This window comes from Lepidochelys kempii, chromosome 5, assembly GCF_965140265.1.
Source record: "Lepidochelys kempii isolate rLepKem1 chromosome 5, rLepKem1.hap2, whole genome shotgun sequence".
NCBI lineage: Eukaryota > Metazoa > Chordata > Testudines > Cheloniidae > Lepidochelys > Lepidochelys kempii.
Window position 1 is genome coordinate 70,101,451 of NC_133260.1, and position 26,368 is coordinate 70,127,818.

Here is a 26,368-nt window from a genome sequence, read left to right on the forward strand (position 1 = left end):
TTCCTGGCTGTCAGGAAAACCGGTTTCTCCACTTGCTTGCTGTGAGCTATCTACAACCTCATCATCATCATCTTCCTTGTCTCCAAAACCTCTTCCGTGTTGCCTCCCTCTCCATTGACGGAGTCAAAGCAGACGGTTGGGGTAGTGGTGGCTGAACACCCTAAAACAGCATGCAGCTCATCATAAAAGCGGCATGTTTGGGGCTCTGACCCAGAGCGGCCGTTCGCTTCTCTGGTTTTCTGTTAGGCTTGCCTCAGCTCCTTAAGTTTCATGTGGCACTGCTTCGGGTCCCTGTTATGGCCTCTGTCCTTCATGCCCTGGGAGATTTTGACAAATGTTTTGGCATTTCAAAATCTGGAACGGAGTTCTGATAGCACGGATTCCTCTCCCCATACAGTGATCAGATCCCGTACCTCCCGTTCGGTCCATCTGGAGCTGTTTTGCGATTCTGGGACTCCATCATGGTCACCTCTGCTGATGAGCTCTGCATGGTCACCTGCAGCCTGCCACGCTGGCCAAACAGGAAATGAGATTCAAAAGTTCACGGGCCTTTTCCTGTTTACCTGGCCAGTGCATCTGAGTTGAGAGTACTGTCCAGAGCGGTCACAATGGAGCACTCTGGGATAGCTTCCGGAGGCCAATACTGCCAAGTTGCATCCACACTACCCCAAATTCGACCAGGCAAGGCCGATTTCAGCGCTAATCCCCTTGTCGGGGGTGGAGTAAAGAAATCGACTTTAAGAGCCCTTTAAGTCGAAAAAAGGGGTTTCGTTGTGTGGACGGGTGCAGATTTAAATCGATTTAACACTGCTATATTCGACCTCAACTCCTATAGACCAGGGCCTAGTGAGCCAAATTCACAGGTAATGTATAAAGGTTTGTAGGAGAGAAGCAAATTATACATTGGTAACTGGGTGTGAATCTAGAGAAGACTTAACTGATACAGCTGCAGGGTGAGAGCACTGGAAGAAGGTGCAAGATATACAGAGTTAAGATTCTTAGATTTTCTTGTCCTTGAATGTGGTGCTCTGATTGTCTCTGGTTGTCTTTGTGGACACACTGGGAAGACCCAGGGGGTGATGTTCAAAAATTACAAATGGTAGTTAGGCACTCAACTCCCATTCCTTCCCCAACCTTATCCTGTCTTCTCTCAGATACACTGTAAAGAGAAGCTGTCTATTGTGGGAGCTCAGTTTCTCTTACTGGGAAAGTCTAGCCCATTTCTTATTTTCTTTCCACAATTGAGGAAGACAGGGTCATCCAATGTCCACTGATGTCAAATGGCGTCTTTTCCTTTACCTCAGTAAGCTTTAGATCAGGCTCTTAGGGCACATCACCCAAACTCAGAGGATATACTTCTATTTGATTAGGTGTCCAATTCTGATCTGACCTCTAGGACAGTAGCTCTATTTTGCCAGAAATCCTCAAAAGTTATTTACAGGTTTTGCTTCATGTGGCTGGGACCCTCTTACATCATAAAAACAACATACCTATTTTCGTTTATATCATGGTAACTTACATTAGTTTTATAGAGAGCTACCTCCTACAATAATATATTGGCACACACTTATACTTATCTTCTTGCTGGTAAATCCTTTCTTATTCCTATCTGTCGGCCAAATGTACTATCTTCAGGATACAGCTGTTCCGTGCTAAGTATCGGGAGATTTGAAATTAAGCTGAAGCTGCTTGCCTACACTCTTGACCTTATTGTTTTAATTTCAGATCACTGTGCTACACATAGTTCTTTCATGTCCCTACTTACAATATGTACAGTAACCTCATATTGTGGTTCAGTGAATTGTGAAGGAGGGAGGCGGCTATGGGAGTCAGCAGCTGATTTGTAAGCCTTGTCTGCCGTAGAACAAAAATAGTAAAAGCCAGTCATCGGATCTGATATTTACAGCAAGAGAGACACAGAGCCATGATTAGCTATTAGCATGAGTTGCTACACACTTTAAGCCACATGCTATCCCTACATGGATTCGCTCACATAAGAACAACAAAACTCTGTATCTACTTGTGATGTATTCTTGGAATTGTTCTGTCTGAGCATGAGATGGGGTTTATTATGGAACTGGCAAAAGGTTTAATTTCCCAAGTGCACAGAAACTCCAAGATATGCATTGAACATGGATAAATCAGAGGGCCAAGAACATTTGTGTGGCTGCTTGGCACTGCCTCCCCCTTCCCCATCTCACTTCTGTACAGAAAACGCTCCCTCAGATCAACTATAACCCCTGAGTTAGGATCTCTGGAGCATTTTTTGCTATTCTCTGATCTACATGGTGGAAAGTGTGTCGCCATTATATTTACTGCATAATAAACAAATGTGTGGCCTGTTTTCAGTTTGTAAACAAGAGGCTTCAATAGGGAGGATCCTCTCTCTAATCATTTCTATTTTTCAAAATTGTGTTGCTGTTGTAAGAAATAGGAAGCTTCTGTTCTCCCTGACTGATCTACTTCAATGGTTCCTGAGAGCTGCACTGGGCTCTGTAACCAGTATGTGAGAAATGAGGCATAATTCTCAGGAGCCAAAGAAATTGAGGAGAGAGAGGTAAGGAGTTGTGAGACACTCGTCGCTGACTATGCTCATGTGGGTGGAGAGAAAAGGAAACCCCCCTAATCCTCTTTTCTGTGGGGAAGAGAGAATAGAATAACTTTCATACTACTTGTTAGTTTCTCTTCACAGAGAAATACTAATAACTAATAACCCTCCTTTTCCAGGAGCCAGGTAGGGGCCACACCTCGAGCTTTGACCTTGAAGGAGCAGCAATTAGATCTACTTCTTCATCAGTCTTAATGTAATAAAACCAGGGATTTCCCCCCCCTTGGCTTGAAAAGGTATCCCAAAGTTTGAAAACTTCTGTGCTAGAACATTCTGGATGAAATCAACAATGGGTCAAGCAGTAATGTGAACCTCTTAAGAAAGAACAATAAAAACAACTGTCTGTACTTAAAAAGTGTTCAACTGCCACAAAATTAGGTAGGATTTGCCTATCCTGATGAGCTGACACTATTCTGGATCCTGCTTCATTGCCTGTTTTCTTACACTGACTTAGAGAACACTTTGCCTAGCTGCTCTGTGCTCTGACTAGCTACTAATGTCTTCAGCCAATCTTAGTGCAGATATCTGCAGGCCGTATAGTTAATGACAATCACAGAGTTGTGAGTTAGTAACTTCACAAGGCTCTGATTGTCGGAGACTATTCCCAATATTGCCAATCTCAAGAGATCAAAAATCATGCGTTGGACCTCCCAAAATGATGAGTGCCCCCGAAAATTGAGGTTAAAAAAAAAAGATAATATTGTGGTTATGGTCTCTTGATTTTTGAATTTCCCCTACCCATCCTCTGTGTGTGTGTGTGAGCATTGCTCACTGTCACAGGGTGGAATGGGACCATTAACAGTCTCTTGATGAGATCTGACAGAGGACAGCTGGTTTCTAAAGAGTCAGAGGGGAACAGGAACCTGGGCGAGGAATTTGTGGTATAGAACTGTAGTGTATAGGAGGTCCCTACAGAAGACTACTGACTGGGAGAAGGGTTTGGGCCTGAAAGACAGAGTCGAAGGCTGAGCTCCACCTAGGAAGGACTGAAATAAGTGAGTTTATGAAGAGCATGCTGGGACAGAAGAAGAGCTCTGTATATGTTAGAAGAAGCCAGAGCTGAGTATGAATTTTTGTGTTGTGGTGATGGACTTTATTTTGGGACCTTAAGGATTGTTTTGGTTGTTAAACCAGCCCCAGACAGGAGTGGTGTGTTGGTTATTAAACCAGCCCCAGGCACTGTGTGGAGTTCTTAAAAGGCCCTGAAAAGGGCAAACAGGTAGGGTACCATATAGCCATGACTGGCCATGAGGCAGTGGTGGCTGGCTAGTTAGAAATTGGTGTAGTTGGCAGGATCCTGTGGACCCCTTCTCATCAAGGCATAGTAGAGAATAGAGGATGTTTTCTTTTACTGTTCTAACAGCAACAGTGGTTGTGGGCAATTTTTTTGCTGGAGTAGCAGTGGCAGCAGCAAAAGGAACAGTGGGCCATGCAGCAGAAAAGGAGAGATGGTGAGATTTGGGACCCAGCAGCACTGGTTGGGAAACCACTGTTGTTTTCATGTGTGTTTCTGGTGCACAAAAGATTTGAGTGCAACAGAAGGCAGTATGAGCATAAGAAAAGACAGCAGCATGGGAGGGAAGGGACCCAGATTAAGGACCTGCTTAAATGTTTTGAATGTGGAAAGACTGAAACATTCTGAGTGTCTGCCATAGCAGAATGTGGGAGGAGAAGAAGTGCTGTTCTGTCATTCTTTCTTTCAGGAGGGAGTGGATCTATGCGGTGCTCTCTATGCTTCCTCCTCCTCCCTTCCCTGCTCTGAGAATAGGGAACGAAAGGGAGATACTTTGCTGGCTTCAGGCAGGGATGAACTTCGCGGCCGAGATTCTAGTATCATCATGACACTAGCTCCAGCACCCCCTGAAAACCTGTTTCTCCGCAGAAAAATGCTAGAGATGGCCATACAGCATTCCATTTCACAACAGTGTAACTTGACGGTCACACATTTTGTTCCTTCTGTAGGTCTAGCTGTACAACCTATGCGAAAGTGAGCTATTTCCACCTGTGATGTGTGTAGGCATCAGCAAGGGGCACCACAGAGATTCCACTGTCTGCAGCAACTTAGTGAGGGAGAGGATGTCGGGAGTGGGAGGAAAAATGGAGATGATGGGGGGCATGGGTGGAGTTAAAGATACTCCTTAGCTCCTATACTCGACTTGCTTTGTCCTTTACCCTCCAGTGACCTGGAGCCCCCATCCTCTTCCCTCCTGATCCCAGAAGTTCACACCCTTCTCCCAATAGAACCCTTCTTTCCCCCTCAAGCCCTGGCTAGGAATCTCCTCTACATGGGACTCTTCTGTCAGAGTCAATAACTGCAGAGGTTGAGCAGAAAAACTAAGGTTTGTTAAACAGTTCCTGATCTCCCTTGCATTGGGTCCCTGCTTTTGCCTCCATCTCCACTCTGGGTCCCTGCTTCCCTACATTCCCCTCCAACTCCACTTCCCCCATGACCACTATTTTCCTTCCTTCCATGGGGCCCCTGCTTCCTCCCCACTTCTGGTCTCTTCTCCCCCACACCTCCACCCTGGAACCCACTTTCCCTTAAAAAAACCTTTCTGTAAGACCTTCTTATTTCTGTTGACTATAGCCTTGAGTTCAATCTTCCCACTCAGCAAGTTATTCTGCTCCCTCTGATATTTGCAGGCAGCAGCAGGGAGAGCCTAGAGAGCCTCCAGCACCGATTAGTCTGGAGGCTTAGATTTTCCTCTGAGTCGGGCTTTTCCAGTTTCCCCCCGTTTTCAGCAAAATCAATAGGTTCTGCCTATTGATGCCCTGAACATTCCCTGCAACTCTGGAAGTGCCTGGATGCAGTGTTCCAAAGTATCTCATTACACACAAGCAAACAGGGAAATGCCATGAAGTTGCCTGTAGGGCCTTGCTTCGCTTGGCCACCTACTAGCATTCTAGAGCAGACCGGACCTGAGTGCTTAGAAAGTGAATTGCTCCAGCTTGAAACTGTATACCTTAATCTACTTAGCAACAAATGCAACGTAGGTTAAGTATTTTTATGTGATGTTAGCAGTGGGCAATGTGGCACTGCTTAAGCTGTTTCCTGGGTGTGTGGGGTATATGTATATATGTCTGTCTGTTTTTGTCAAGCCATCTGGAGTGGCTCACAAACTTGAGTTCCAGCCTCAGGACAGACTGTTACAAACCAGGGCACAAACCCCAAATTGATTGTGAGTTCTATACTTAGATTTCACCAACCAAGTAACAAGTGTGAATTCCTCAGGCACTATAGCAGCCTAACTGTGGAGTCACAGGCAGTCTCCTTTAGGTACTCCAGTCTATCTTGGCACCAGGCAAACTTACATTTGTGATACATGGTCCCTTACATAAAAAAATCACAACAATAATCAGGTTACCAAAGGACCAGTTACTTACCAAAGGAAAACTGTATCTCAGTTTTCACAGCAAAGACAATGTTTGTAGCCAATCCTGCAACAAACTAACTAAAGATGTATCAATTAAGAAAAATAAATGATTTATTTACAAGGTTAAGGCCTTAACCTTGTAAATAAATCATTTATTTTTCTTAATCCTCATGCACTATAGCAGCCTAACTGTGGAGTCACAGACAGTCTCCTTTGGGTACTCCAGTCTATCTTGGCACCAGGCTTGTTGCAGGATCAGCATTTTACATTAATTAATGTTTCTTTTCTGTTCTAGTTACACAGTTACAGAGGTTTACAATGCAAATACTCAATGTAATACATGGAATACATGTTATAAGTGAGATCAATACATGCAGCATCCTACAAGCATTTCATAAAGACTAAACACGTTCTTATAGACTTAACATCTATTTTAACAATGTTAACACACAGGTGAGCCAGACTGGTTTCCAACTATGCATTTGTCAGTGTTCAGTGAGGCCTAGGAGCCTTGACATGAGCTGGCACCTGGTCTATCAGTGTCACAGTTTTCATTTGGATTCAAATAAGTGATTTATCTGACTAACATTTAGGAAATAGGTTTTAAGTATTTTTGGAAAGACTACTTTTTGGAAATTGGTATTAGAGTGAGAATAATTTGTAAAGCTTGTATTGCAAGCTAAAGAAAACCAGCCAGACTCATACACGGCCTGTTAGAAAGTTTCTCCTCAGGAATCCTTGTAGCTCAATTTTTGTGAAGCAGCCTAATGTGCCTATATATTTAATCTAATTGAGAACACATCACAGTAACACCAGAAACCATCACCAGTAAACTGTTGAAGAGTAGCTGCCAAACACCTTAAATACTATTCAGTTGTAACAGAAAAAAAATAATTGATGCATTGAAAATAAACTAGTCTGGCACGAAATGTGAAGACTTGCTGAGGGAAAACAGCCTAAAATAATTTTATTTCAAACAATAACCCCTTTCTACCCCATCTTATATCCAGTCCACTTTCCAAGACTGGACATGCTTAAATAAGATCAAAACATGTTAGGGCCAAAGGGACCTGCAATCTGGAAAGTGTTTTATAACTGATGTGAATTCTTCTAATGAATGTTTTGTAATTATCTAAGTGTACAGAATTGATTATCTATAATCATGCCATCTCTCAGAATTTCCCCATGATGCACCTCTCCATATCTTATTTAAATTTTCAATGTAATCTTCTGTGCCGCTCTTCACTTGGTTACTTTTGCATTTATCAAATACTTTCAAAAAACTAAATCAGTATTCAAAGAAACCTCAGAAAGGCATTTTTGTTCATGTGTCCAAAACAATAAAAGAATGTATAGTACCAACTCTTGGAACAGATCCTATGCAAACTAGAAATTCTGTCCCTCATCTCACTAGTCATGCAATTAACTAACCATCAAACACACTTAATGTTTTGTAGTGGATGGAATTTCTCTCTTCTGCTTATTGTAAAATTGGTCTTAAGAAGGCAGGGTAAGTGTTAATTATAAATGTTTAATACAAGAAACAGGAAGAGGAGTGAAGATGAATGAGAACTGTTGCCAGGTTAATGTAAGATCTTTGAAGGCAGTTATGATTTTCAAATAAGCAGCCATGGGTCATTATTTATGTAGCTTGGCAGTAATGGCCTATGCTTATACCACAGCATCCTGGCTAAAGACTGAGGCAATCTGTTCATATAACCACTCAGATGCTGTAAAAGAAGGCTTATGCATCTTACCACATGGAAACTGTTGCTTTACTGCTGCCCTTTAATGGGACTTACATTAGCATAGTGGAAACAGATTTTTGGAATTTGGTGGTAGGTGCTTCTTAATAACTTGTTTATACCATGCTACTATCCACAATACTTACAATGCTATATTCTCTTGTATAACCCACTCAGGTATTTTATTGTGTATTTTTTCTCCTCCATCCTACCTCGCTTGGATGATAACTTCCCTCAGGTATATAGATTATTTAGGCTATGGATACACTGCACTACAGTGCGGACAGCAAGTGTGTGAATTGCAGAGCCACCAAAGTGTTTTGCTCTAACTGCCCAGTGTGGATGCTGCTGGCATGAACAAAAAGGTGCCCAGTTTGCTTTAACGTGAACTAGCTACCTTTTAGTTTGCATCAGCAGCTTCCACATGGGGGCAGTTAGAGTAAAACACTTTGGTGCACTTTGCAGTTCACACCCCCATAGTCCACACTATAGTTACTCCTGCATGAATTCTGCACCACTGCACATGCGCAGAAATTTATGTCCCCTGCAGATTTCCTTGCTTTCCCACAGAAAAATGACTTTTTGACAGGGAAGCAAAGGGAATCCACAAGAGTGGTCATGCAACCCTCTCCAGCAGTATGTTTCAGGTGCCCAGGGCAGCTGGCAGAGAGGTAAATCACCAAGGGGCAGGGGGTGTGACTGGGGAAGGCCTGGCTCATGGCTCCTATTCTGTGCAAGCTCAGCTGCTAGTCCCGGCGGGGTTGGGGAGGATGGGACTTCCTCTTCCCCTGCATGGCATCCAAGGCCAGATCAGACCCACCTCTAGATTTCTCCCCAGATGCAGGAAGCTCTGAAAATCCTCCCCACAGCCCTCTTCCTGCACCCATCACTCCTCAGCTGCAGGGGGAGGGCTCCCTGTACAGGAAGCTGCTCCCCCATCTGCCCAACCCCGGGCATCCAAGACCCCCTCACACCCAGATCCTTCCTCCAAGCCTCACCCCCTGAGACTCTCATACCCAGATCCTTCCACCAAGCATCACCCCCCCGCATTCAGGACCCCCCCCGATGAGCCCCACTCACCCTGCATCTGGACCACCCCACTCACCCTGCACCCAGATCTCCACCCCACTGAGCCCCAACCAGCTGCACCTGCATCCCCACCCCACTGAGCCCTACTCCCCCAGCACCTGGATCCCTAACTTAGCCCCCCACCTAGACCGCCCCTCACAAGCTCTATCCCTCCCACACTTAGACCCCACCCGATGAACTCTATCCCCAGACCCCCCTGCTGAGCCCCAACCACCTTCACCTGGACCCCCCTGCAGAGTTCCATTACTGTTGCACCCAGATCCCCCACTGAGCTGCCTGCACCCAGATTACCCCACAGAGAACCCTCTCAACCCACACCTGGATCCCTCCGCACTAAACCCCTCCACACTTGGATCCTGCCTTGTGGAGCCTGCCGGCCTGCACCTGCTGCACCTGGCATGAAGGGGCAAGGCCCTAGAGTGTTTCTTGGGCAGGACAAATCCTTCTGCTGTGTCAGGGTTGGGTGCAGCCTCACCACTGAGTCTGTGTTTCACGAGGAGCCGGGAGAGCTGCACAGTGATCCCCCACCTCTTGTGTAGCCAGTGGCCTGTGCTCCCCAGTGCCATGCTGGAGCCTCCACATTTATGTCACAAATAAAATTTGCAGAATTATGCAGAATTGTAAAATATTGTGAGCAGAATTTTTAATTTTTTGACACAGAATAGCCCTCAGGAGTGTATACTGCAGTGCAGATAAGCCCTTGAACAGTTTCTTAATAGCTACAGATACATTTCCCACTAGTCTCTAGAAACTGTAACTTTAGATATCACACTGGTCAGTAAGAACACTATGGATAAACTGCTTTTCACTGTTTGTTAATAAATCTTTAGAATAATACAGATTTGAGCATGCATATATAATCCTGCATTTCACAGGTCTCTCCAATCTGTGCAATCTTAGTTCATCTCCCTTGTGTATATGCATTATGATACATTCTTTAATTACATGATCACAGATGTCTTTTTTTTCACAGGACCCTTACCTCCTTCAATGAGCCGGACAGATGGTGCTCACTGAATGGGTGACTAGTTAATATGTCATTTAGTATCACATGCATTATTTACTGCACACTATCCAAAATCCACACTGAATTGTCAGTTTTCTCATGTGTTTTTCTATGATCCCATCTTTTCTTACTTACTTACAAACTTTAGGTTTCTGAGTAACAGCTGTGTTAGTCTGTATTTGCAAAAAGAAAAGGAGTACTTGTGGCACCTTAGAGACTAACCAATTGATTTGAGTATAAGTGAGCTTATGCTCAAATAAATTGGTTAGTCTCTAAGGTGCCACAAGTACTCCTTTTCTTTTTACAAACTTTAATGACCTTATCTGCACACAGTGGAACTAAGACACTGATTAAAGTAAAGAATGTCAACTAACTTTGGCTGCCCAATTTGGGAAGACTTGGACCTGATTTTCTCAGGGCTAATCTACACTAGAAGCACTACAGCGGCGCATCTGTGCCGATGTAACTCTGCCGCTGTAACGCTGCTAATGCAGACGCTCTGTGCCGACAGGCGAGAGCTCTCCCATCAGTATGATTACTCCACTTCCCCGAGCGGCAGTAGCTATGTTGATGGGAGAGCTTCTCCCGCCAACATAGCGTTGTCCACACATAGGTCAGTGTAATTTATGTCACTCGGGGGTGGCTTTTTCACACCGTTGAATTACTTAAATTATACCGAAGTAAGCACTAGTGTGTACAAGCCCTCAGAGTACGTATACAGTAGAACCTCAGAGTTACGAACACCAGAGTTATGAACTTACTGGAAGTACACAATCAGGCAACAGCAGAGACAAAAAAAAGCGCAAATACAGTATAGTACTATGTTAAACATAAGCTATTAAAAAATAAAGGGAAATTTTTAAAAAAAATTGACAAGATAAGGATACTGTCTCTGCTTCTTTCATTTAAATTAAGATGGTTAAAATCATCGTTTTCCTTCTGCAAGTTTCCAAGCTATATTAAGTCAATGTTCAATTGTAAACTTTTGGGAGAACAACCACAACATTTTGTTCAGAGTTACGAACATATCAGCGTTACGAACATCCTCTGTTCCTAAGGAGTTCATAACGCTGATGTTCTATTGTATGTTTAAAACTAGGTTCCCAATGACTTAATTTGCAAATACAAGTGCTCAGGACTTCTGCAAATCAGACGGCGGGTTCTCAAGTTGGACGTGCAGAAAACAAATACACAGTGGTCATCTGAAAATTGCGGTTCCAGTGCAATAGTGGGCCTCAGTGATAGAAATAGGGACAGAATCTAAATCTTCAAGGTGGCATTTCACTACCTTAATTATAAGACCATCTTGTTTAATTCCTGTACTTTCTGGCCTCATTCACAACATACCCTTCCAACTTCCTCAACATGAGGCAGAAATCTAACAGACATCAGCCTCATTCATTACACATTCCCGACTTATTCCTAAGGCACACAGGACACACAGTCTGTCCTGTACACTGAATGAGGCACGGGTGACATGGGGAAAAAGTAGAATGTAACTGTGTAATTAAAGACTGTATAATAATGCACATGCACGAGAGGGTTAATTAAGGTCACATGGGCAACCTTTATTATGGCCTTTCCCAACTCTTGAATGCTTGATTCTGCAACTTTAATTGTCTTTTAACTGAGGGTATATCTACACTAGAAACCTAAGTCAACCTACTATAGTAATAGTAATTACTGCGGTAGTGCATGTTCACACTACTCTCCTTGGGTCGGTGGTGCATGTCCTCACCAGGAGCACTTCCACTGACTTAAGACTGGGCTCTCAGCTCCTCTGGCAGCTCCCTGCTGGGAGCCTGGCTGCCCCACAGCCTCCTGGGCTCCTGGTGGGCTGCTGCTCCTCATTCCCCACTGGGAGCAGGGGTAGCCACCCAGGTCTTCTTGCCTCCCCGTTCCCTTCTGGGAGCAGGGGAGAGGGAAGCCACTTAGGGATCCTCACATCCACATTGCCCATGGGGGAGAAAGCTGCCCAGAGCTTCTTGGACCCCCTCCCCCGCCCACTCCCTGCTGAAATCTGTCCAGCCTAGTCAATTTCACAGTTTCTTGCCCCTTCTTCCAGCTGAGAGAGTGTTTGTGTGGAGGGGGCGGGGAAGAGCCACCCAGACTTCTCACCCTGGCTCCTGGCAGGGGGAGAAGTAGTTCAGGCTTCTCAGTCTGTCTCCCTACAGGGTCCAGCTGCAGGGCTTTTCACCCCAGCTCCTTCCAGGCGGTGGATGGGAAGCTGCCCAAGCTTCTTGCCCTGGCTCCCAGACTGGAGTGGTGTCCAGCCACCCAAGCTCTCCAGAGGAGCCAGGGGCAGCTGGGCTCTAGCTCCTGGCTTTCTTGTCAATTTCATGGCTCCTGCCGTGAAACTGACAAGACAGCCAACTGCAGCTGTAAGTAACACAACATCTACTCAGACACTGCATCACCCTAACTACACTGACATAAGCCCTACACCCCTCATGGAGGTGGCGTTATTAAGTTGGTGTAGTAGGGCACTTACATCAGCGAGAGCAAGGCTGTTGTGTAGACACTGGCAATTAGGTTGAGGTAATCTGCCTTACATTGTGTAGTGTAGACCAGCCAATAGTTATATGTAATTTCATAAGCTTTTTAAAAAAAAATTGAAAGAACAAAAATGTCAGCATGTGGAACTACAATGGCCTCTTCCACATGCACCTCCAGCAGGGCTGGAGTCTTTCAATCCAAAGCAACTGCCTTTATCGCCTGAGCTAACAGAGTGAGCGACAGCAGTAGTAGGCTTATTATTGTCTATGTGACTGCAACTAGAAGGGGATGGAGATATGCTTTGCCAGAGTTTCATAGCTATTTGGAAAACATTCAAGATGCCTGAGTTCAATTCCAGGTTCTGTAGGTGTGGGTGTGTTATCGTGGTCACAAACCATCGTTGTCTCCTCCCGTTGCTCCTTCCCCATTCCCACTGCTCTTATCCTCCTGCCTCTCTCTCTGTTCTTACTTCCCCACTTCTTCCTATTCCTCACCCCAGTCTTCTGCTCCCACTTCCTAATCTCCTCCCCTCCAGCTCCTATTTGTGTACATTTGCTCAGCATTTCTTTGCTCTATCCCATCCACGGTTCCTCATTCCTCTGCATTCAAGTCAGACAGCCTTTTCCTTCTCCTCCATTCTGCCCACAGGCAGTTAGCAAAACAAGAGTGCCCAGGAGTGACAGTCTCTCTAGCACAACAGCAGCCTGCAGCAGCTAGGAAGCAACAATTTTAAGAAAAGGGCTGCACAGCCCCTTGAGCTCTGGGATGAAGCATGCTCAGTTGCTCTATGACAGGGATCTCAAACTCAAATGACCATGAGGGCCACATTAGGACTAGTACATTGGCCCAAAAGCCGCATCACTGACCCCCGCCCCCGCTGCTCTGGCTCCGCCCCCACTCCACCCCTTCCATGAGGCCCTGCCCCTGCCCCACCTCTTCCCTGCCCCCATTCCAACCCCTTCCCTGCCTGCCTGCCCTGCCCCCGGGCCGTTCCGGGAAGCGGCTGGAACCTTGGGGGATGGTGGGGGCACGGGATCTGTGGGAACGGGAAACCGCGGCCAATGGGAGCTTCGGGGGAAGTACCTGGAGGTGCGGCCAGGGCAACACACAAACCCCTATGCCTCCCTCCCCCAGGTCCCGGCTGCTTCCCGGAGCAGCGCAGGGCAGGGCCAGGCCGGAACCGCTCTAGGTAAATGCTGGGGGGCTGCGGGGAGCTGGCGGGCCACAGAAAATAACCCTGTGGGCCTCATGTGGCCCATGTGTTTGAGACCCCTGCTTTATGAGGATGGTGTATGTGACTAGGCAACAAAATGGCAGATGAAATTTAATGTTGATCAATGCAAAGTAATGGACATTGGAAAACATAATCCTAACTATACATATACAATGATGGGGTCTAAATTAGCTGTTACCACTCAAGAAAGAGATCTTGGAGTCATTGTGGATAGTTCTTTGAAATCATCCACTCAATGTGCAGAGGCAGTGAAAAAAGCAAACAGAATGTTGGGAAAGGGATAGATAATAAGAAAGGGATATCAAGAAAGGGACAGATAAGAAGACAGAAAATATAATATTGCCTCTATATAAATCCATAATACGCCCACACCTTGAATACTGTGTGCAGATGTGGTTGCCCCATCTCAAAAAAGATATATTGGAATTGGAAAAGGTTCAGAAAAGGTCAACGAAAATTATTAGGGGTATAGAACGGCTTCTGTATGAGGAGAGATTAATAAGACTGGGACTTTTCAGCTTGGAAAAGAGACAACTAAAGGAAGATATAGAGGTCTATAAAATCATGAGTGGTATAGAGAAAGTAAGGAAGGAAGTGTTATTTACTCCTTCTCATAATACAAGAACAAGGGGCCACCAAATGAAATTAATAGGTTTAAAACAAACACAAGAAAGTCTTTTTTCATGCAACACACTGTCAACCTCTGGAACTCCTTGCCAGAGAGTGTTGTGAAGACCAACACTATAACAGGGTTCAAAAGGGAGCTAGATAGATTCATGGAAGACAGGTCCATCAATGGCTATTAGCCAGGAAGGGCAGGAATGGTGTCCTTAGCCTTTGTTTGCCAGAAACTGGCATTTGGTGACAGGGCATGGATCACTTGACGATAACCTGTCTGTTCATTCCCTTTGGGGTACCTGCCATTGGCCACTATCAGAGAACAGGATACTGGGCTTGATGGACCTTTGGTCTGACCCAGTATGGCTGTTATGTGTGCTCCAGTTGGCAGGAAGGAACGGTGAGGTACTGGAGCATGCTCAGGGTAGACAGAATCTTTGGAGAACTTAGCTACCAAACTCTAACCATGCTCTCCAGAACATGAGGTTTTTCGGAGGCTTATAATGAGAGAGAATTTTCACAACAACAACAAAAGGCATAGGCTTGATGACGGAGCGACCCTTCTGCCAAATTTCAAATCCCTACTCCAAAGCATGGAGGCATTAGAGTTTCTCACTAAAACTGTTAGTTAAAAAAAAAAAATTCTACATGTACAATTCAGTGTGTTTTCCACCTCCTAACATTCTCAGAAACGGCTTAACTCCAATAAGTGAACCTTCCCCAAAAAATATCAGCATGAGGCAGCCTACTAGCATGGAGAAATTTAGGCTGAACAGTTTAAGTTGGGCAAAGTCATAAGCCACTGAAACCAAAGTCTTATAAGGAGAAATGGGAGAGGGTGGCGACCTAATAATGGGCAGCCCTATCTTCACCGTCTCACTGTGGTCCCACTTCAGTGAGGTGGAAGAGCTTGTTTTAGTGGCTTATCCAGACTGTGAAAAGATTTATCTAAATTGAAACTGCAGCAGGACCAGCCAATGGATCCAGGTGAACAGGGGCTCAAGGCGGGGGAACAGATGGGGGGATTCAAGGTCCGGAAAAATGACAGCTCCTGCGTTCCCTCTCTTCTCCCTTCCCAAGCTCCCCACCGCCTGCCTCAGTGGGGCCCTGAGCACGCAGGGAGCCAGGCTGGCTGCCATCATCAGTACAGGGGTCCCTGCAGGGGAAATCGTGGTCGGGGCCTGTTGCGCTGGAACAGGCCAGCGGGGTCCCAGCAGCTGAGCGCAGGCAGAGCCCGGCATTTTCTTACTTTCACCACTGTAAATTACCAAGAAACAGCGGCTCAGGCCCCGCCCAGGCCCTGTCCTGGCCCCAGCTTTTGAGAGCGCCGCAGCTGGAGTCAAGGCAGCGCGAGCCGCTGCTCTGTTTCCTGTCACTCCGTAGGGCCAACAGGGAAGCGGGAACAGTCTTGTGCCGGCTGCTCCCTGCTGCGGGGCGGGGGCAAGAGGCGGCGGCGGCGGCGGCGGCAGCCGCAGCGGTACCAGCTGCTCGTGCTTCCGCGCGGCCTACAGCAACCGCCGCGCTCTCAAGTACGTTCGGCGGAGCGGAGGGGGTGGCAGCACCAGCAACGGCCGCGCCCCCAACGGTCAGAGGGGCAGTCGCTTCTCCTCCCACCCCTGGGTTCAGGGCCCCTCCCCTGTCTCTGAGCGCTGGGGGCGGCCTGCTGCGGCGGTGTGTCACGCGCAGGCCCCGCCCGGTCTCGGTGCGTGCGGGGGGCGGAGCGCGTTGCTCTCTGGCGGCAGCAGCAGGGGCCGGTGCTGGTCGGCCGCGGGCTCCGCGCTCTCAGAGCTCAGTTTGCGCGCGGCGCCGTCCCTGTTGCCAGGTCTGTGGCGCGGGGCAGCGGCGCTCTTGCCAGGAGGCGGCGGCGGCGGCGGACTTCGGCGCCGCTCAGAGGCAGCCCGGGGGAGCGGAGCAGCGCAGCTGGGGTGCTGCGGGGGTTGGTCCCGCAGCGCCGCCCCTCACTCCTCTGCTCGGAGATAACTAGTCGCGGAGGTGGGGGGAAGCCTGCTCCGCTCCCGGAAACTCTCGGCGTCTCTCGGGCAGGTGGCGCAGGGGCCTGAGCGCAGCCAGAGCGGGGGAACTTCGGGGATTTGGGGCCGTCGCGTGAGGACACCCGCAGCAGCTTCCCGGCCGGAGGAAACTTTTCCCTGTGAGCCGCGGCAGGCAGCGGGCCCGGTGGAGCCAGCGAGCGCCCCCAGAAGTTGAACGAGCGCTGTCCGAGCCCCGGCCGGGGAGCTGCTGGGCGGCGGGGCCCCGCTGCCTGCGGGCATGAAGCTGAGCAGGCAGTTCACGGTGTTCGGCAGCGCGATCTTCTGCGTCGTGATTTTCTCCCTCTACCTGATGCTGGACAGGGGCCACTTCGACCATCCAAAAAGCCCCCGCCGGGAGGGCACCTTCCCCAAGGTGAGCGGGGCAGAGGGCACCGGGGAGGGCGCTGCTGCCGGCGGAAGGGGGCGAGTTCCGGGCAGCGGTTTTAAAGGGTGGGCGGGCGAGTTACTCGACTTTCCTTTCCCCCCAGTGCTGCTGGCTGGAGGTGCGACAGCCGCCTCCCCTCCAGGTGCCCGGGGGGCAGGTTAGGTCTAGCAGCTTCCTGAGCGCTGTGGAGGAGGTGTTCTGCCTTTGGGGCATCAGCCCCGCCTCGTGAAACCTTAGCGCCAGCTGGGTGCTGGGACTGGCGGACGGTCAGGGTAGGGGGTGCGGGGCTGGGCTGAGTTCCCGTATTTGTGTCGTTCATGCGCGGAGTAGGGAAGAGATCGGTGCAATGAGAACTACCCACTCTAGGTTTACAAACGTGCATTTGAAACTGCAGTTGTGGCATTGGCGCAGGACCAACAGTGTCTCTGCTGCTGCCCCTGCTGAGTGCAGGCACACATCTGACCTGTGGTTGACTTTATCGGTTTATGTCGGCGTGGGCAGCTGGTCAATAAGGAGTTAAGGGAACATAAAAAACCCAGTCTTCATTCCCGAGAGGCTTTCTGTATCAATGAAATTAAAACAGTTTGTCAGTGGAGATGTCGTCCTGTCTGCTGTTAGCCGTTGTGTAGGAAAATGAACCTGTTAAGTTTTGTTGTTATAGGGGTTAGTTTAGGTGCAAACCACCTGTTTGAGAGGAGGACCTAATGCCATAGTGTCTTCTAAATGTTGATTTTGTTTGCAGCAGATATGTAACTGAGGTAATGTAAAATGTCATACTGCCTAGGTTAGCTGTGTGGTGCTCAATTATGTGCTGTTCATCTTAACTGTGCAAACAAGACTTTTCTATGACCTAACAGCTTAACTCATGTTCTGTAAAGTTAGTAAGTAGAACCAAAGATGTAAGGTTTATTCTTAAGTGCTAGTTCTCAGAATCCAGAAGTTCAAATAATTGTTAAAGACATTATTATTTGTTTGTTAATTTTTATCCTTGAGTTCAGCTGTCTGGATCAACAGGTAGGTCTATTCTAAAGAAAAATTGATTTTGTATTGGTCTTTTTTTTTTTTTTTTTTGTCCCCTAAGAGTTACTTTGGGCTGTTTACTGGCTATTATTCATAACAGCATTGCATGTTACATGAGGATTATAAAGTACAGAAAGGCATTTGTAGCCCTTCACTTTTTCTTGCTTTTTGTGTGGGAGAGAAATTTAAACGCTATTTACATTGTGTTACTGTTGATCTAGGAGATATTTATCTAGAAAGGAAGAATGTGGCTTGCAGTTCAGTTTAAAAAAAAAAACAAAAACCTAAACCAACAAAAAGAATCCAAACTGGTAAATGAGTGATTGAGAATTTGTGTATTTCTGTTGCTTTAATATGGAAAATTTTTAAATGTTACAACCAGTATAGAGTCCTGAAATACATATTCATATTTCTTTTTGATGTAACTAAAAGGAACAGTGCTTTTCAAATAAGGTGGTGTGCTTTGCAAACTGCCACTTAAAACAAAATAACCACCTCCCCTCACTCTTTTGTAAAACAGCAGAATACTGACATCATATGTCTGCGGAAAGATAAAACCCCTGTTGCCTTTTCAGTAATCTGTCAAGATAAAGTACAAAAGGTCAAGCAAAAGGCACAGCATATTTATATTTTCCCTTATTTTCAGAAACAAACCAAAAATTTCCTTTAAGACCCCAAGAAAGTTGAAGTAAACAGATAAATCTTCAAATGTTTTATTTAAAAAAAATAAAATGCCTTCTTTCTTGAGTACAATGTCTTAACTGTTCAGTTACTGCTAAAATAATAGTAGTAACAAACTAAAAAGAACAGGGGGGTAAAAAGCAAAACATTGACACCACTTGGGTGTGAAAGAAGGGTACAGACCTGCTATAGTCTCTCTAAATCAGGGATCAGCAACCTTTGACATGTGGCCTGTCAGGGAAATCTGCCAGCACATCCCTTAGCCTGCGCCGCTTCCCGCAGCCCCCAGTGGCCTGGAATGGTGAACTGTACACGTGGGAGCTGTGATTGGCCGACGCTGCAGGTAAACAAACTATCCTGGCCCATCAGTAGATTTCCCTGACGGGCTGCATGCTAAAGGTTGCCAATCCCTGCTCTAAATTTAAGTTATGGATTAGAGTCTGACCACAAACTTTTCTGGAAGGAAGGGAGAGAGGAGAGAAGGATGCAGATACTGCAAAGTAAACGGCTAAAGTCCAGAAAAAATGCCAGAAAAGGAACATGTTTGTTCATTTTCTTTTATATCGTCATACAGTAATTTCAGGGCCTGAAAAAAATTAGGACATGTAAGTGAATATGAAAGATTTGGCGGGGATTCTCATTGTCCACAATCAGTACCTTGGTGTTGGGATTCCTGCCAGTGTGCTGTATCTCACTTATTTTAGCATTTGGATAGCAGATATGTAAATTTACAGTTGCCTCCCCCACCAACCTATTCTGGTTCCTAAAAGAGAGAGTATTTCTCTTCTCCCTACTAGGGCCCCCGGCCTCCAATATCTTGTTTGCTGTGGGGGGGAGGAGACAGTGTTTTTGCTACTCTTGCTAATAGCATCTAGGGTGGTTCTCTCTTACTATAGTATCCCCACCCATCCTGTAGTTTGGGTCCTTCTGAGTGGAAAGCTTCAGTTCTTGTTTCTGCTGCTTATATTTTATTTCCCCAAGCAGTTACAGATGAAACTGATGTTGTTTTTGTCAAACATTTTTTTTTTTGTTGCTGCCCACAGGGTTTTGAGTAGTAGCAGTGAAAACTGAAAAGACTAGTAGTTTTGCACTTTATTACAATTTGGGAAAGCTATGACACTTATCAGGCACCCGTTAATCCCAGTGATATGTTAGCTTGAGGTTGATATGAAAGTTGAGGATGTGAGGCAAAAGCCACCAGCAAGATTTAAGGACAACAGTCCTAGTGGCACCTCAACTGACTTGATTTTGTCAGTTCACTGTTGCTGTCAGGGTTCAGAATAGCATCTGTTAAACTGACCAGTGTCTTGTCAATTTCATGCTGCTGCTGCAGTTTTGAAAAGCAAGAAATAGCAGTATACTGTTTAGGGCCGGGCTCAGGGACATAACACACAGTATTTTATTAACATTTGGAAGTTTATCTTCACAGATGTTAGATAATTAATTTTTATAAAAACCAAAAGCTGCTGCAGAAATTGATGGCTTAGATCTCTCTATTTGCTTCCTACTCACCAGTGGTGAATTAACTTTTCCAGCCCTGTGTCCAGCCCTGCACAGTGGCCAGAAATAGTATGGATGCTTCAAGTTTCATGCCCTCAGGGTTGTGAATTGTGACATTTCCTTCTCCAACCCCGTATGGCTGAGGCTGTTGTCTAGGTAGAGAAACTGAGATCTTTGCAGGTAATCTCTTGAACAGATTTGGTTGTTTCTGTGTTCTAGAAACTAGAATTACCATAAAGCAGATTTTCATTGTATTTTCTTGAACTCTATATGACCTCTTCACCTATATTAAATCATCTCTACGTCTAAATAGGTTGGCTGACATGTAAACCCGAAACTCCCTCAGTATCCATATCCTCCCCTCAGCATGTTTACCTGTTAAAACTTCAACTTGCCTTATCTACACTAAAATTTTAATGTTAGTTAACACGTTAGCTAACACATGCTAAAAATGCATTTTCTTCCTAGTGAAGACAAGGACTTTGTCTTCATTACGGAAAAGTGATTAATATGTTCGTTAGTATAAGTTAAAATATCCCTTTTTTCTAAGTGTAGGAATGGCCTTTGTTTACTTAAGTTGTAAATCTTCAGGGCAGACATTCTCTTTTCTGTGTTTGTATGGCACCCAGCACAATGGAGCCCCAATCCCAATTTGAGGTCATTTGGCACTTCCATAAAATAAATATTTATTACTGATAATAATTAGTTAAAATTGTCTTGTGAACAAGATGGTCCTAATGACAGTCTGATGCTTAAATTGCTGCCCTGTTACAATGACTAACATGAAGTAAGTAACAGGCTCGTGAGTATTGGATGTGTGTGGTGGATTAATTGGAGGTTTTAAAGATTATAGCCTCAGTTCTGTTTCTGCCAAACTGAGCTAGTTGCAGGAATATAGGATGACAAAGGTGGCTGCATCTTTGCATGTCGTGGTATTCTTGGCCTGGCTCCTAGTAGATGTTATACTTTGCTTCCATGAGCTGTCCACCTGCTGAGAATAGCCAGAGTGCAAAGGTGCTCCTCCTCTCTAGCATGTTCCCTGTGCTGGGAGAGGGGGAGAGTAAAGCTGTCCTGGAAGCTTTTCATTGGCTTGTGAGCCCCCTTTATGCTGGGGCCTTTCTCTGGGTGGTGCTTCTGTGTGGTTTGTAACCCCTCTCGTGCTGCAGGAGCACTATGGAAAGGCAGTTGAAAACCAAAATTTGGGCCCCAAGTGTTTGAATTGCACGCCAAAGCAGTTAGATCACCAAAGAAAATAAAGTGGCACAAGCATAACACACCAATCCCAGAATACTGACTCCAAGTGGACTAGTTTAGGTTTTGTTCAGTAGGCTTTAAGGTAAGCATATTATTTTTACACCATATTACTATTTTTTTGGCCTCTTCTTTCCCAGGCCTGTCTAAAGTTTAGCCTTTCTGGTCCTAGGATTCAGAACTCCTCCCTTTTTAGTGCTTTAATCTGCAGTTAGTTGTCATTTCCAGGTAGCTTGAAGTCAGGGATAATTAAAAGCCTTAATCTGGCCCGGGCTAGCTGACTCCAGCTCATGGGGCTTGGGCTGCCTCAGGCTGCGGGGCTGTTCAATTGCAGTGTCGACAAACAGGCTCAGGCTGCAGCCCAGGGTCTGGGACACTCCCACCTTGCAGGGTTCCATGGTCAGCCTCTCTAGGTTTCTCCTCTCTCCAAGTTGCTTTATGGCTGCTATAGTGTCTTTCCAGATAATGCAGCTAGGGATTCACTCTATAGAGACTAAATTTTAAGCTCTCTTGTACAGGTTTCTATCTTGATTTAAGGTTAGTTTGTTAAACTGTAGGCAAGGGCTGGAGTGCTGCAGTAGTGTGTATATCCAAGGAATGTGTCTGTCTGTCTGTCTCTCCCTCTCTCTCCCTGGTAAATAATAGGGCAAGGTTCCTCTCACAGGCATAGTTATGTGAGAATTGTTCATCATGCTGTCTTAGTCAAATTTAGGCCAACACTCTCTGCTCACCATTGTATAGTGGCAGAAAATCTAAAGAAAACAAATCATTCAGTGAATCTTTCATCTTAGTCAGTATGGAATCAGTAAGCCACACCACATGAACTATACAATCCTTGGATATACCTATGAACTCTGCATTGACTTCCAGTATTGGAAGTGCCCTAAAGTGACTGAGTTGGTAAAAGGTATGATTTTCTGAGTATATATTCAGCTACAAAAACCTCAGACCTATGGCAAGAGGAAAGACAAAATAAGAGATACTTATTGCAATACTATATATAATCCCTTTAAAATGTATATTCTTGTGCCTGACTGGCTACTGAAAAGTCATCATGAAAGTTTCAGTCCTGACCCAAAATCTGCTCTTAGCATGATTATTTTATATAAAAAGCGTTGTTAAGAAAATATTAAAGCTGCACAGTTCATAGAATATCAGGGTTGGAAGGGACCTCAGGAGGCCATCTAGTCCAACCCCCTGCTCAAAGCAGGAGCGATCCCCAATTAAATCATCCCAGCCAGGGCTTTGTCAAGCCTGACCTTAAAACTTCTATGGAAGGAGATTCCACCACCTCCCTAGGTAACGCATTCCAGTGTTTCACCACCCTCCTAGTGAAAAAGTTTTTCCTAATATCCAACCTAAATCTCCCCCACTGCAACTTGAGACCATTACTCCTTGTCCTGTCATCTGCTACCACTGAGAATAGTCTAGATCCATCCTCTTTGGAACCACCTTTCAGGTAGTTGAAAGCAGCTATCAAATCTCAACTCATTCTTCTCTTCTGTAGACTAAACAATCCCAGTTCCCTCAGCCTCTCCTCGTAAGTTATGTGTTCCACTCCCCTAATTATTTTTGTTGCCCTCCGGTGGACCTTTTCCAATTTTTCCACATCCCCACACCACAAGAAGGATGTGGATAAATTGGGGAGAGTCCAGCGAAGGGCAACAAAAATGATTAGGCGTCTGGAACACATGAGTTATGAGGAGAGGCTGAGGGAACTGGGATTGTTCAGTCTGCAGAAGAGAAAAATGAGTTGAGTTGAGATTTGATAGCTGCTTTCAACTACCTGAGAGGTGGTTCCAGAGAGGACGGTTCTAGACTATTCTCAGTGGTAGAAGAGGACAGGACAAGGAGTAATGGTCTCAAGTTGCAGTGGGGGAGGTTTAGGTTGGATATTAGGAAAAACTTTCACTAAGAGGGTGGTGAAACACTGGAATGCGTTACCTAGGGAGGTGGTAGAATCTCCTTCCTTAGAAGTTTTTAAGGTCAGGCTTGACAAAGCCCTGGCTGGGATGATTTAACTGGGGATTGGTCCTGCTTTGAGCAGGGGGTTGGACTAGATGACCACCTGAGGTCCCTTCCAACCTTGATATTCTATGATTCTTGTAGTGTGGGGCCCAAAACTGGACACAGTACTCCAGATGAGGCCTCACCAATGTCGAATAGAGGGGAACAATCACGTCCCTCGATCTGCTGGCAGTGCCCCTACTTATACATCCCAAAATGCCATTGGTCTTCTTTGCAACAAGGGCACGCTGTTGACTCATATCCAGCTTCTCGTCCACTGTAACCCCTAGGTCCTTTTCTGCAGAACTGCTGCCTAGCCATTCGGTCCCTAGTCTGTAGCTGTGCATTGGATTCTTCCGTCCTAAGTGCAGGACTTTGCACTTGTCCTTGTTGAACCTCATCAGATTTCTTTTGGCCCAGTCCTCCAATTTGTCTAGGTCCCCCTGTATCCTATCTGTACCCTCCAGCGTATCTACCACTCCTCCCAGTTTAGTGTCGTCTGCAGACTTGCTGAGGGTGCAATCCACACCATCCTCCAGATCATGAATGAAGATATTGAACAAAACCGGCCCCAGGACCGACCCTTGGGGCACTCCGCTTGATACCGGCTGCTAACTAGACATGGAGCCATTGATCACTACCCGTTGAGCCCGACAATCTAGCCAATTTTCTTCCCACCTTATAATGCATTCATCCAGCCCATACTACTTTAACTTGCTGACAAGAATACTGTGGGAGACAGCGTCAAAAGCTTTGCTGAAGTCAAGGAACACCATGTCCACTGCTTTCCCTTCATCCACAGAACCAGTTAAGTACTCCTGTGAGAAAATGCAAGAGCTAAGATTTCACAAGTAATCTGAATTCTGATCCATCCTGCATATGCACTTAATTATATGTTCCTGTACACTCTCAAATATGGTATGGTATACATTTCTGTAACCTTAGATGCACATGTAGCATTTTTCAGTATTTTTTTAATTACTGGCCCATAGTGAAATTAATCTCTTTTGACTTAGACTTTTTATTCTTTTTTAGGTATGTATTTTAGTAATTTTGTCAGCACTCAAGTACTCTTCAACCATCAGCACAGCTTATGTTGCTTGTCTCAGCACTGAATTGTACCTACGTTCACTGTTAACTTAGTTTTGAAGTTAAATGGCCTGTATTAATTAGTACATGTTCACTGTCATGATTGTGGTGATCCCAGGAGTCTGTGTACCACTTATGAAATTGTTGTCATGGAATGCCTCTCTGTGAAATCTGCCATTTTGCAGACCACATACAATATCCTTACCAGACCAGGGACAATGGATTGGTTGTTGGACCTCTATTATGGTGGAAACACCTTGAGACAAAAGGCTGGCTCCTACCCTTTAGAATTGATTTACCAGGGGAGAGGTTGCCAGGAAATGAAGTTACTTGCTAAGGGTAGTCACCTGTTGAGGCCGATTAGGAGCCACCTGACAAGGGAAGCTGAAGGTTGTAAGAGAGAGCATCTCTTAGTAGCCATGGTAGAGAGAAGAGACCAGAGATTACATATTCTGGATGAGAAGTCACATGAAGGAGGGCAGGGGCCATAGGAAGGTCCTTAGAGGACTCTGGCATATGCCCAAATTACGATTTGGAGTGGTTAGGAAACGGAAGCAGGGAAAATGCATATAGGTTTGTTTATTATTTTGTCTAGATCTGTATATTTCTTATGCTAAGTAATTAGTAATGGTGCTCTAGAATTCTGTGCAAAATCTGTTTTCTTTTTGCTACTGTGTAGCCCTGAAGAACTAAACTGTAACCCAGAAAGTTTAGGCCTTCAGTGGAATTCTGGGGAACGTTTGAGCTTTTAGGGAGGGTTCGGGGAAACAGTACTAGTTTCAGGACCTAGATATTGTACCATGGGGTACCCACAGCCAAGAGATGTCAGACACGAAGTCTGCACCTGAGTGCTTACCAGGAGGTCCAAAGCCAGGGACAGTGCCTAAACTCTTCCCAGCTTCCAATAAGCTAAGGGCATGTGGGATTCAGGTTTTGGCTTTCCTCACAGCAGTCTGGAATCTGTTACAGATCTGTTACAGTAGTATGCTGTCTAAGTGTGGTTTAGGGTTTAGGTTTTCAATGAGCTTTCTGGTATACAAAGTATTATACAGTGCTACAAAATGGTACATGTCTGTGTGAAAGGATGTAGAAAAATTGTATGATTCTGTATTTGAGAAACAGTTTGAATACCAAACTTTAGTGTATAACATGTGTTCCCAAGAGAGCTGAGTTAAGGTGGTTGGTGCATATAACCTTAACATTTCAGGTTTCAGAGTAGCAGCCGTGTTAGTCTGTATTCGCAAAAAGAAAAAGAGTACTTGTGGCACCTTAGAGACTAACCAATTTATTTGAGCACATGCATCCGATGAAGTGAGCTGTGGCTCACGAAAGCTTATGCTCAAATAAATTTGTTAACCTTAACATTGTCATTTCTTGACTTTTGAGTGCTGAAATGTGCAAGCATAATCACATTTTGGTGTGGTATACTCGAGGCTTTAAGAGTGAAGAAGACCACAAAAAGGGTCTTAATTTGCTAGAGCTTTGAAACTCTGCTGGATTGCACCAAAAAACAGCCCCCCCTTCCACCCCAAAAATTGGCAACAGCACTTACAAATTCCATAATGTGAAACTCTTCAAATGAGTATCACAGGAGTGGCTTGCACATATGCCTAAAATGCTGTACAGGAAGGAGTCTCTCTTTTGCAAATCTTTGGAGTTGTGGAACTCATAGTCCATTGCAAATCTCACTAAAGTGAAGTAACTATCTATAATGCCTATCTATAATACCTTCACCACAGGGACTGAGCTCATGTCTCATGCTCATGCACGCTTCAAGTAAACTTTTTCGATTATAGAGGAAAATTAGCCAAGTATGGGCAGCATAGCTTTCAGTAGCTACACTGTTTATGGGCTTAGTGAAAAATGATGTACATAAGTACATTTTGTACATATGATTTTTAAAAAGTCATAACTTGGTCAAATAAACATCACTAGAACACTGAAAATTCCCAATTAGAGCTATTTCCGTGCCAAACTTCAACTGTCTACTCCAAGCCATTTCAACTAGACAGCTTTTAAAAAGTACTCAAGTTCCTAAAAGTTGTAATAAAAAAAAATTGTTGGACCATATTTGCTCACACTTAAAAATAACATCTATCAGGTAGAAACTGAGCCTGGAAAATAGCTTGAAAAGTGAAAATTTCAGAAATTATGAAGATGAGAATGGAAGCAATCATCCAGACTTATCTATAGTGGTGGCTGCTATATCTGCTTTAATATAGAGCAATAATATTG

At 45.3% G+C, this 26,368-nt stretch overlaps 1 protein-coding gene across 1 annotated transcript in view; it reads left to right on the plus strand.

Moving 5' to 3' along the window:
* Nucleotides 1-15,869: 15,869 nt before the first annotated feature.
* MAN2A1 (mannosidase alpha class 2A member 1) overlaps nucleotides 15,870-26,368 on the plus strand; it is a 207,814-nt gene continuing 197,315 nt past the window's right edge. Inside the window, exon 1 of the mRNA XM_073344670.1 lies at nucleotides 15,870-16,573. Within this exon, the coding sequence (XP_073200771.1) occupies nucleotides 16,439-16,573 (135 nt within the window). The 5' untranslated portion in view covers nucleotides 15,870-16,438. The remainder of the gene's footprint in view (nucleotides 16,574-26,368) is intronic.